Here is a 12,570-nt window from a genome sequence, read left to right as displayed (position 1 = left end):
GACCCCGAGGCTGAACCCAGAAGGGCGCAGAGGTGGGAAGAAAAGGGCGCTCTCGCTGTGGCGGGTCCCCAGCTCGGCCCACACCCTGGGCCTAATGCGTGGGGACAGCGGGGAAGCCATCCCTTCCACTCCAGGCTTTACCCAGAAATCTCTGCGGGCCCAGAACGTTGCGAAAATGCCTTTAAGGCTCCTTGGGCTGCAGGTACCCTGTGGTTTGCATTGCTGTCTGCAATTCGGTGATGAAAGGCCTGATTGCATCCAAGAGCAAACTCTTTTTCCTTGTCTTGGGCCACATCTCCTACTGTTAATGCCACAAAAATTTTGAGGGATCGCGGAAGCAAAGGGAACCGACATTCCTTAGGAATCCTACAGCAGGATTCCTTACCATCCTAATACCTTGGTGCTGTTAAAGCAGCCGTCCTAATGAGAGAAGGGTTTCTGAACAAAACGAGCATTTGCTGGGCTTACAGGGCTCAAGCTGTCCCCATCCATAGACCTGATGGAAACCTAGCCTCCTTTACCCCAAGCTAGTAACCTCACAGTATTATCAGCAGTTTATTACTCCATATAATCTTCTGTGGACCCTCGGGTAGCTCATAGCCAAAAGGAAAAAGTCCGAGGACAAGAGTTTGCAGCCGCATCACCCAGTTTTCTCTGAGAAGAGGCTGACATCACATGATTGATGGCTCCCTTCCTCGCGATTACCCCAAAGGAACCGTCGAAAGCTGAGAGGGACAGAGCGAGAGCTATCAAAAGGAAGAGTCTGATACATACCCCTACATGTGTAGAACTGTGGTATATGATACCGTTGGGATGTTAGGTAACTCAACAAAGACTTGCATTAAGAAGTGTGGAAAAGGTTTACTTATATTGAAAGAGATAAAATGGGAACCCTCTTCCTGCCATATGCAAAAAAACCCCCCGTCTATTCTAGATGGATTAAAAACTTAAATGTCAAAAACACACTTAAATGTCAAAACGCTCTTGAAAGAAAACATCAGCAAAGAACTTTTACTTTGGGGAATAGAAAAAGATTTCTTAACAAAACAATGTCTATAAACCACTGACTCTGAAACGGAATGTTGATAAATTTGGCTTTAACATTAAGAACTTTTACTTATCAAAAGACAAAATCAAAAGCAAAAAAGACCACACGTGCTTTGGGAGAAAATATTTTGAGTATACGCAAATGACAAAGGATTCCTGTTATAAATATACAAAGGACTATAAATTACTAATTTTTTTTTAAAGATTTTATTTATTTATTTGACAGAGAGAGACACAGCGAGAGAGGGAACACAAGCAGGGGGAGTGGGAGAGGGAGAAGCAGGCTTCCCGCAGAGCAGGGAGCCCGATGCGGGGCTCGATCCCAGGACCCTGGGATCATGACCTGAGCCGAAGGCAGACGCTTAACGACTGAGCCACCCAGGTGCCCTAAATTACTAATTTTTAAAAATCCAGTAGAGAACCGGGTAAAAAATATGAATAAACATCTCACATATGGAGAAATAAACATATGAACAGATGTTCAACTTCATTAGTGACCAGGGAAATGCAAATCAAGACTATAATGAAATACTACTGTATACCCACTCAGTTATCAAAAATTAAAAAGACTTAAAATATCACGTGTTAGAGACAGTGTGAGTCCATATGAGTTCATGCATCTACCCTCTTAGCCAGCGATCCCACTCCTAGGTATATATATCTAAGAGAAATTCTTGAATATGTACAACAAGGAACATGTACAACAATGCTCATGAAAATGGTTTCATTCACAGGAAAAGCCTATGAACAACTCGAATGCCCATCAACTGTGGCATATTCACGCAACGCAATGTGAGTGAACTAAGAAGAAAACAAATTAGAAATACACAAATATATAAAGTACAGAAAAACCCCTCCTTCATCCCTTCCCACTCCCCAGAGGGAACAACCTTACCCACTTTGGACTATAACTTTCCAGACCTTCCTCTGTGCACATAGAATATATTCAGAACTTATATATATAAACAGTTGCCTTTTTTGTCTAGGTAGAGAAACCAGAGTATACATGGCCTTGCTTCTTCTGAGCCAAACCATTCTTCCTTTTTCCCACCTCCCCGTGAAGCAGGTGTCCTCTGAGGGCTAGCCCCAGACAAGATAAAATCACCCATTTAAAGTAAACAATTCAAGGATGCCTGGGTGGCTCAGTCGGTGAAGAGTCTGCCTTGGGCTCAGGTCATGATCCCGGAGTCCTGGGATCGAGTCCTCTCCCCGCTCCGCTCCAAACCCATCGGGCTCCCTGCTCAGCGGGAAGTCTGCTTCTCCCTCTCCCTCTGCCCCTCTCCCCTGCTCATGCTCTTTCTCCCTCTATCTCTTTCTCTGACAAATAAAAATAAAATCTTTTTAAAAAAATGAACAATTCAGTGTTTTTTAGTATAATCACAGAGTTGTACAACCATCCCCACTCTCATTCCAGGACATTGTCATCACCCCCAAATGAAGCCCTGTCCCCATTAGCAGTCACTCCACAGCCCCCTGGTCCTTAGCCCCTGGCAACCACTCATCTATTTTCTGCAGGACTACTAACTGAGTCTACCACAAAGGGCTAAACAAAAATTCTCCGAGAATTTATAAGCATAGTTTGGCCCTTGCAGCTCACAGTAAAATTAAAAAAAAAAAAAAAAAGTTACTACATACAAACAAGAAAACAAGGACCCATGGGTGAGATCCAGCAGAAACTACAGATAACCAAATTGGACCAAAACCTTCAGATATTTGAATTCAAGATTAGCTTAACGTTAGAAAATTTATTAATCCAGGGGGACCTGGGTGGCTCAGTCGGTTGGGTGTCTGAGTCTTGATTTTGGCTCTGGTCATGATCTTGGGGTCATAAGGTTGAGCCCCCTCTGCTTGAGAGTCCCTCTCCTTCTGCCCCTCCCCCATCTCTCTCTCTAAATAAATAAAATCTTTTTTAAAAAAGAAAATTACGGGGTACCTCCCAGGTGGCTCAGTCGGTTAAGTGTCTGCCTTCAGCTGTGGTCATGATCCCAGGGACCTGGGATGGAGCCCCACATCGGGCTCCCTGCTCAATGGGGAGCCTGCTTCTCCCTCTGCTGCTCCCCCTGCTTGTGCTTTCTCTCTCTCTCAAGTAAATAAATAAAAAATCTTTAAAAAAAGAAAAAGAAAAAGAAAAAAAGAAAATTTATTAATCCAAATTAACCACATTAACATATTAATGGGAAAATCCTATTATCTCAGTAGATGAAAAATATTCGATTTTTTTCCCAAAGATTTTATTTATTTATCTGAGAGAGAGAGAGAGAGAGTGAGCACGAGCAGGAGGGAGAGGGAGAAGCAGACTCCCTGCTGAGCAGAGTCTAACATGGGGCTCGATCCCAGGACCCTGAGATTATGACCTGAGCCGAAGGCAGAGGCTTCACCAACTGAGCCACCCAGGCAACCCTGATAGATTTTTAAATACAGAAATCGATTGCATTTCTATATGCCAACAACACACAGAGAATATAATTTTAAAAGATACCATTCAGTGCAACGTCTAAAACGATCAAATACTTAGGAATAATTGTAACTCTATATACCGTATAGACAGAATTATAAAATTATAAAAATTATATAAAAATGGAGAGATAAGTCATGGTCATGGTTTGGAAGATTCAACCGGCCTATAGATTTAGTGGTACTGGCCATATTGGAGATGCATCTTATCAACATGGAAACTGAGACCAGTTAGAAGTGAAGGCAAACACTTTATCCAAACTACTGCACTCAGAAGAACTTCAGACAGAGTGACTCCTTGAGCAAAATTTAGTTAAAGTTTTTCTTGAGGCATAGCTCAAGGTGGAGAAGTACTGGCCGAGTGAGTCAGCTGACTCAGAGAAGGGATGATCATACAGCCTTTTTCCGGGCGGCCGGTTCCAGTTCAGGGTGCTCATTGCTCAGAATCTGGGTTTGCTCCTTGGAATTTATTGCTTCTTGGAATTTATTGCAATTATCTGTTTTTCTCAATTCCTAGAACTGCCTTTAGGCACAGAAATTCAGGTCAAAGTTCATGAATGGAAAAGTATAGCTTCTCACAATACTAAAAAAATACAATTGGGGCTGCCTGGGTGGCTCAGTGAGTTGAGCGTCTGCCTTCGGCTCAGGTCATGATCCCGGGGTCCTGGGATCGAGCCCCACATCCCTCTGCCTGCCGCTCCCCCTGCTCGTACTCGCTCTCTGTCAAATAAATGCATAAAATTAAAAAAAATTGGACTCTACCTCACACCATATAAAACTTAGTTTGGTAGCTTAAGGACTTAAAAGTGAAGGCAAAAGCACAAAACTTTTAGAAGACAATATAGGCGACTTCCTTTATGACACAGGGGTAGAAAAGGATTTCTTAGAAGAAGGTGATTGCCAAATATGACCACTTTAAAGTAAGTATGTCCCCTCTTCAAAATACATCTCATCAAGAGTGAAAATGCAATCCTCGAACTGGGAGAAGGTATTTTCCACATCAATAGCATTCAAAACAATGGTACACAGAATATGTAAAGAATTCCTACAGAAGAGTAAATGAAACTACAAATTAGAAAAGTGGGCAAAATTCATTAATAGGAATTTCATAGAAGAGAAAGACAAATGATCCATAAACACATGAAAAGGTCTTCGGTCTCATCAGTTATTAGGGAAATACAAAGTAAGAAAACAGCAGGGTATAATTTCTCATGCACCGGACTGGCGAACTACAAAAGGACTGATGATGTTTCATGTTCTCAAGCGGGCGGGACACTGGGAACGTTACACCCCTACTGCTGGCAGGTGTGTAAATTGGTGCAATCACTGATCGCGGGGTGGGGCGTGCACTTACCCTTAGACCCAGCAAGTCAATCACAGGGTATATTCTGTAGGGAAACTCTCCTACGTGTGCACTGTGAGATGGGCAATAATGTTTATAGAAGCTTTATTGAGAAGAGAAAAGAAAAAACAAAACCCGGAAACAGTAGAAATGTCCTTCTACAGTTGGTCTAAATAAGTAGAGCTCTTTTCAAGTATCAACCTGGGAGAATCTCAGAACATACAGCAACTAAACAAAGAAAACCACAGAAGAATACATACATATGATTGAGGTTTTATAAAGTTTAAAAAGAGGCAAGGCTATGGTGTTAGAAGACGGGGTTGCCTTGGGGGCAAGGAGGGGCTGGTGATGCCAAGGAGGAGGGGGCGACAGATTTGTTCACTTTGTCCACTTGTCCCCTGTTGGCCTCTAGAGCAGCCCCTGGTCTTTTGGTTTGATCTCACTCTCAGCAGCCTCTGTTGGTCTTAACTAAGTTCACCTTGGCCTGTGCTGTGGCCGACAGCTCCCAAATCCCATCTCAGTATCAATTAGAGTATCACTTCCGTCTTTCTTTCTCTTTGCATTTTCCATGTAGCAAATTCCTACCTTCCAGCCTTTTGCCTCAGCTCAGTAAATGGTGACTCCATCCCTTCACTTGCTCAGGCCACAAGCCTGGGAGGCACCCCTGAAGCCCCGCTCTCTCCCACACTCATCCAACTTAGATCCTGCCTGCAACTTGGCTGCTCCCCACCCTGGTCCAAGCGAAGTTGTCTCTCACCTGACTAGTCTCCCGGCTTCTGTCTTTGCTCCCCTATATTCTCAACATGGCAGCTGAGATGACCCTATAAAAACATCTACCAAATTATCTCCCTTCTCTGCTCCAAACGTTCTGTTGGCTCCCTTATCATGCCCACCCAAATGCATTCATTGGCCCACTGGGACCTACTCGGCCCTCACTTACTCTGGTTTGTTTGCTGCTTTCGAACATACCAGGGGTGCTCTTGTCCCATCACTTGTGCCCCGCTGTGCCTTCTGCTCAGAACACCTCTTGGCTCAATGATCTGGATCCTCCCACGGGCACAGTGCTCCACGAGAGCCGGGATTACTGTCTGTGGGGTTACCTGCCGGGCTCGCAGTAGCTGTTTGGTAAGTGTCCACTGAATGCTTTCAACCCCAGAACAGCAAAGGGGAAAAGCAAATTGATAATTTGTAAAACTATTACCAGCATTACATTTATAATAGTATCATTTTATAATATATATTATAAGAGTAAACAAGTAGAAACACCCTAAGTAATTATTGGAAAAAGGGGTGGTTAAATGACTTACATCATATCCACTGCAAGGAATACCAGGCAACTGCTTACGATGATATAGACATATATTTACTGACATGGAAAGATATCCATGATTTGTCATATAGTGAAAAAAACAGTAGGCTACAAAATAGCACGCACAGTGAAAGACTGTCCATGTGAACAAATTTCTGTGCCTGTGTGCACATCAGCATTTCTCAGTGTTTTAAAAGGCGAAAATAAATGCAAAGATAGTTTAAGATGGAAGACAATTTAATTTTAATTCATGGGTGCTTCCTCATTGTAAGCAAATAGCATACTCTGCCCAACCGAATCTTCTAGTACTTCACTGGACTGGTTCACCTACAAGAATACTGGGAAAAGAAGAGAAATGGATGAACTAAGTTTGAATTCCTATACAGTGGCCTGGTTTGCACAGAGTTGCTTTGTAGTTACATTACATTTCCCAAGATATGATTTTAGACAACGTCTCCTCTTAATATGAACCATGTGATTTCATTCAGACAAAATGCTTTGATGACTTGAGAAAATAAGAGTATGAATGTTTCTAGCATCGTATGGTTGGGATTGGAGGTAGATGTAGAAGTATGGTTAGGTAGCTTTTCAGTTAAGTGTCTGACTCTTGGTTTCAGCTCAGGCCCTAATCTCATGGGTCGTGGGATCAAGCCCCACATTGGGCTCTGTGCTCAGAGTCTGCTTGAAGATTCTTTCTTTCCCTCTCCCTCTGCCCCTTCCCACTTACACTCTCTCTCTCAAATAGACAAATCTTTTAAGAAAATAAAGTATTTGCTAAAAAACTAACTAAACAATACAAGTTGTTCTGAAAAGATTAGGAAGTGCAGTTAGATGAAAATCAATAAAACAACAATAGTAATAATAATTAGAACCACAGGGGCGCCTGGGTGGCTCAGTCGTTAAGCGTCTGCCTTCGGCTCAGGTCATGGTCCCAGGGTCCTGGGATGGAGTTCCACATGGGGCTCCCCGATCCGCGGGAAGCCTGCTTCTCCCTCTCCCACTCCCCCTGCTTGTGTTCTCTCTCTCGCTGTCTCTCTTTGTCAAATAAATAAAATCTGTAAAAAAAAATAATTACAACCACCCATTTACCACCACAAGGACATAACCAATGTCTAATACTTTGGTTAGATCCTTAAAAGCTTTTTACCCTGTACGTATAGTTTTTTAAATTAATTTTTATTTTTTTTGTTTTTAAGTAGGCTCCATGATAGCAGAGCCCAACGCCGGGCTTGAACTGACGACCCAGAGATCAAGACCCAGACTGTCATCAGCAGTCTGATGCTTAACTGACTGCTGCTTAACCAGGTGCCCTTAGTTTCTAATAACAAATTAGTTTAAATTGTATATCCTCTGTTATAATCCGCTTTTTCCAACTTAATATTTCTTGAATATGATTCCATGTAATTATCCTCTACAACAACATTTTGGTGACTATATAGTACTCATGGTATGAACATTCGGTGCTTTCTTTAACCAGCCAATGGACATTTAAGTTGTTTCTATTTTTTCACTATTATAAACCATACTAAAAATTCCTTATACACGTTTCTTTGCATACTTGTTAGCACTGAGAGATGAACAAGGCTTCCATGATGATTTCCTCAGGCAACGAAGCACTTAGTTTAAGGATAAGAGGCACATGGGCACCTGGGTGGCTCAGTTGGTTAAGCGACTGCCTTCGGCTCAGGTCATGATCCTGGAGTCCCTGGATCGAGTCCCGCATCGGGCTCCCTGCTCGGCAGGGAGTCTGCTTCTCCCTCTGACCCTCCCCCCTCTCATGTGCTCTCTCTCATTCTCTCTCTCTCTCAAATAAATAAATAAAATCTTTAAAAAAAAAAAAAAAAAAAAAGGATAAGAGGCACAGAGAAACTCTTTCCAATCCTCACAGTGAAATGTATTTTTTTTAAAGATTTTATTTATTTGAGAGACAGAGAAAGAGAGAGCACACTAACGACTGAGCCACCCAGGCGCCCTAGGGAAATGTATTTTTAAAAAATCAGTATTATTGGGGCACTGGGCTGGCTCAGTTGATGGAGAATGCGACTCCTGATCTTGGGGTTGTGAGTTCAAGCCCCACATTGGGGGTAGAGATTACTTAAAAATAAAATCTTTTTTAAAAACTCAGTATTATTGAGAGTCTACTATGTGCCCAGTATTAAGTGCCAGTTTTTCCTGGGACTTCATGTGCCTTTATGACGATAGACTCAAAGCTTCCTTTATTACGGCAACATTTAAAAAATCATACCTCGAAGTGTTCTTTTCCTGTTGTATTATTTTGGTCCTCTTCTACAAAGAAGTTAATTATGTGCCCCCTGCATCTATCAGTGTTTCCTTTCATATTAGTTTCACTGAAATATTTCTTAATCACTAAATAAGGTTTTTTATATAAATTACTTATGTCTATTTAATGGTTCTGGCTTTTTAATACACAGTGTCCTCACTGGTGTTTCTTTCACGAGCCAGCTTGCTTGTTCCCAGCCAGGCCTTAATGGTTTTTCTCCTCAGGTTGAGGCATCTACTTCAAAGAAGGAAGTATTTCTTCTGGCATCTTGCCTGCTTTATCTCCACAGAAGTCCTCCTGAATATGTATGTTGAACCAATACCTCAGATGCTTCCGATGCAGCTGGCTGGCTGGCCAGAGTTTGAGTAACGATGACTCAGGAGATGGAGAATCAGATATATCTTGACTTGAGTCCTGGTTTCTTTCGTTGGGAAATGCAGCCTTTCTCTGTTTCATTTTTCCTTCCATATGTGGAATACAGCCACCCTGTAGGGCACACGGAAATATGCCACTCAGGATCCCCCTTGAGAAGAGCCTTATTTCTCTAGCTGCTGAGAGTGTTGTCAACACAGAGCCTCTATAAAATTTCAGCCACTTCAGGGGTGCCTGGGTGGCTCAGTCAGTTAAGCCTCTGACTCTTGATTTCGGCTCAGGTCATGATCTCAGGGTCCTGAGATCGAGCCCCTGCATCGGGCTCTGTGCTGGGCGTGGAGCCTGCTTGAGATTCTCTCTCTCCCTTTGCCCCGCATCCCTTGTTCTTTCAAAAAAAAAAAAAAGTTTTAGCCATTTTAGGCTAATGTGGGACAACTCTGATGGGGTCAATGGAGGCTTTTTTGGGCTTGCAAAGCAGTTTGACTTCTCCCTTCCTCCCCCCACACTCCACAGGGGTTGATCCCTGATAATACCCTGAACACAGAACTCCTGTCTGTCCGCTTCCACGACAACTGACTTGTGGCACAATTTTATCATGAGATGAAAATCCCATTTATCACTGTATCCAGCTCAAAGTCCAAAGTACCCGGGTGATGCTTGGTTCTCTCAAATCTGGGTGCGGCTCCTCTTGGTTTGAGTAACTTATTAAGTAAAACAAGTTATCTGCTCCTGATCTCCACACCCCAAATACAACGATGGAGCAGGAAGAGTATAACCACCATAAACATTCCCATTTGGAAAAAGGAATAATGGGAGACACACAGCAGTGTGATTAGGCCTGATCTGCTTTATAGGAGAAGCTCTGTGGCCCACTGCCCACCTTCTCGGAGGTTCTTCCTGTCCATTATTCCCTGTGGCTGTGACTGAAGCATGCCATCCTAGGAAACCTCAAAGCCTGTGTCCTTCTCATGGAAGATCAGAGGTCCAAATACTGTTTTAAGGCTCACACAACAGATAGCTCGTTTAGTTCTGGCTCACAGTTTCTTCAGCAATAAGGTTCTCTCAAAAACTTAGCTGACATCTGTTTGGCTCCAATCAGTTCTATGTGTCAGTAACCATGTCCAAGGTAGTTTCCTAGACAGGGTTCTTGATCCTGTGATCATTTCAGATTTTTTTTTTTTTTAAAGATTTTATTTATTTATTTGACAGAGAGATAGTACAAGTAGGCAGAGAGGCAGGCAGAGGGAGAGGGAGAAGCAGACTCCCCGCGGAGCAGGGAGCCCGACGTGGGGCTCGATCCCAGAACCCTGGAATCATGACCTGAGCCGAAGGCAGGCGCTTAACGACTGAGCCACCCAGGCGCCCCTGATCATTTCAGATTATCAGGAGTCTTAGGTGGCGATGCCACACTCTTACCTGATCTTTGCCCTCAGTCACTTTATTAGATTGTGCAGTTTGAACAATCCTTTAGCATGCTCTCGTAGGTTCTCCCACTTGGACTCCATCTCCCACCATAGCATTGACCCACCAGACAATTATTCAGTTGTCTTATTTCTCTGTCTCACTAGCAACTAGGACAGAGACAGGCAAGTAGTCATCTTCTGGTAAATTCGGATTGGATTAATAAAAATAAGGTTTTTCTACCTATATTTATTTTGTTACTATTTCAGAGATCTCTTTGACTTCATGTGGTTTATATAGATAAATATTGTGGCAAATTTTGAATTTGAATTTTGAATTTGTGACACTTGAAAACATAGTTAATTGTATATTTTCTGTGTATATTTCCTAAACCAAAAGGAAAGATAATTAGGAGTTAAGGAAGTTAGTAAGAAAAAAAATCAGTTGGAAATGCTGGTTATTCAATGTTACCTGTAAGTTGCTGGTAATAGATGGAGTGGGTTGGATAAAACAAGAATTACCTTCCTTAAAACTTTCCCGTAATTATAGATGTATAGGCTGGTGGGGAACTTGATTGTTCTTCCTCCCCCTCAGGTCTCCCTCCCTCTCCTCACCCCACAGCAGCTTACGTGAGGCAGCAGAGGGTCCCCACTAGGACTATGGCGAGAAGAAAAGCAAAAATAGCTGCTGGAGGTATGGAGCTCTTGATGCGATCCCCCAAGTAATCTCTGAAGTTGCTGAGCCAGAACCTGTGGTTTTCTGCAGAAAAAGCACAGATGTTCAATGAGGAGAGATCAAGTACATGAGAAGGCTGGGATGTGAACCCTGGTTCAAGTTCAAATTATTGTCCCAGATATCATGCTCTTATAGTTGCCCAGAGCCCATATTCTTTTTTAAAAAATATTTATTTATTTGACAGGGAGAGAGCACACGCACATAAGCAGGGGCAGCAGCAGAGGGAGATGGAGATGCAGGCTCCCCGCTGAGCAAGGAGCCCGATGTGGGGCTCGATCCCAGGAGCCTGGGATCATGACCTGAGCCAAAGGCAGACGCCTCACCAACTGAGCCACCCAGGCGCCCCCAGAGCCCATATTCTTAACTACTTTGCTGTGATGCTTCTAAGACTTTTCAAGGGATATACATTAAAAAAAAGGTACCCATAGATGAATATCATCTGTGCCTCCTTGTACGTCAAACAGAAATAATAATCTCTGTCCCAGATATCTCAAGGGTTGTTTTGAGGTCATAGTGAAAAGATCTGAGCACTATATGTGTGCATGTCAGCAGCTGGGCTTTGAGAACAAGTCTTCCCTAACCCCTCCCCCCAAACAACTTTAATTATCCCTTTGTCCTCAGGGAGCCTTTGTCATATTTCACAGAAGATTGGCATCTAGGGGTTTGGCTGCCCATCCGTGAACTCCTAATCCATGTCGTTCTGCAAAGGGCTTGGTGCACAGTCGGTGGGTTAGTGCCTGTTGATCTAAATTGACCAAACCAGAATAGTTTGCTTTACTGTGAACACTATTTTTCTTCTCTTTTTTAAAAAAGATTTATTTATTGGGGGGCCTGGGTGGCTCAGTAGGTTAAGCGTCTGCCTTTGGCTCAGGTCATGATCCCAGGGTCCTGGGATCGAGCCCCGCATCGGGCTCCCTGCTCAGAGGGGAGCCTGCTTCTTCCCCTCCCTCTGCTGCTCCCTCTGCTTGTGTTCTCTCTGTCAAATAAATAAATAAAATCTTTGAAAAAATAAAGATTTATTTATTTATTTGAGAGAGACTGAGAGACAGCATAAGCGGGGGCGGGGGGGGGGCAGAGGGAGAAGGAGAGAGAGAATCCTAAGCAGACTCCCCGCCAAGCAGAGCCCAGTGTGGGGCTTGATCTCAGGACCCTGAGATCAGGACCCGAGCCAAAATCAAGAGTCAGCCGTTTAACTGACTGAGCCACCCAGGTGCCCCTGTGAACACTATTTTTCAATACAAAATCAGCTTTTCCTGACCTGAGACATGAGTCTTGTGTCTCACAAAGATAATAGGAACATTGATCCTAACAGCAAACACACCCCTTGAGTGTGGTTTCGACCCTGCTTTGTCTTGTATTCCAAAGGCAGATAAAGGTGATGTAGAGGAAGCTGCAGTCTCCAACGAGAGGCAACTCATGGAACACAGCAGAAATCCAATGTTCAGCAGCTTCTGGGGCTCCATGGATTCTCCTTAAGGCCACTCAGCTGTACTCCTAGCTCATTTGGCCAAAGGGAGATGTCCTTTTACTTGGCTCTTTCCAAAGCAGCTTTGTCTGAAAAGTTAGAAAATGGTGGGGTTTTGTTTTTATTTTTGTTTTTTAGAGAGAGTGACCAGCGGGGGAGGGACA

At 43.3% G+C, this 12,570-nt stretch overlaps 1 protein-coding gene across 1 annotated transcript; it reads right to left on the bottom strand.

The window, feature by feature from the left end:
• Positions 1-10,831: 10,831 nt before the first annotated feature.
• Positions 10,832-12,404, bottom strand: SMIM9 (small integral membrane protein 9). Its single transcript, XM_032398757.1, has 2 exons — positions 12,263-12,404; positions 10,832-10,965 (listed from the first exon to the last, which is right to left on the bottom strand). Exons 1-2 carry the CDS (start codon positions 12,402-12,404, stop codon positions 10,832-10,834), a joined length of 276 nt encoding a protein of 91 aa, XP_032254648.1.
• Positions 12,405-12,570: the final 166 nt, after the last annotated feature.

This window comes from Phoca vitulina, unplaced genomic scaffold (assembly GCF_004348235.1).
Source record: "Phoca vitulina isolate PV1807 unplaced genomic scaffold, GSC_HSeal_1.0 scaffold119, whole genome shotgun sequence".
In the NCBI taxonomy this organism is placed as follows: Eukaryota; Metazoa; Chordata; class Mammalia; order Carnivora; family Phocidae; genus Phoca; species Phoca vitulina.
Note: the sequence above shows the minus strand (reverse complement) of the source record. Positions and strands in the feature narration are given on the sequence as shown.

What these genes read in the sequence shown, in the direction of transcription:
- SMIM9 (XM_032398757.1), bottom strand. Translation starts at nt 12,404, where the DNA reads ATGGAGCCCCAGAAGCTGCTGAACATTGGATTTCTGCTGTGTTCCATG. An exon ending in GTCGAAACCACACTCAAGGG is followed by an intron (nt 10,966 to 12,262) that starts GTGTGTTTGCTG and finishes CTTTTTCTGCAG; the next exon opens with AAAACCACAGGTTCTGGCTC.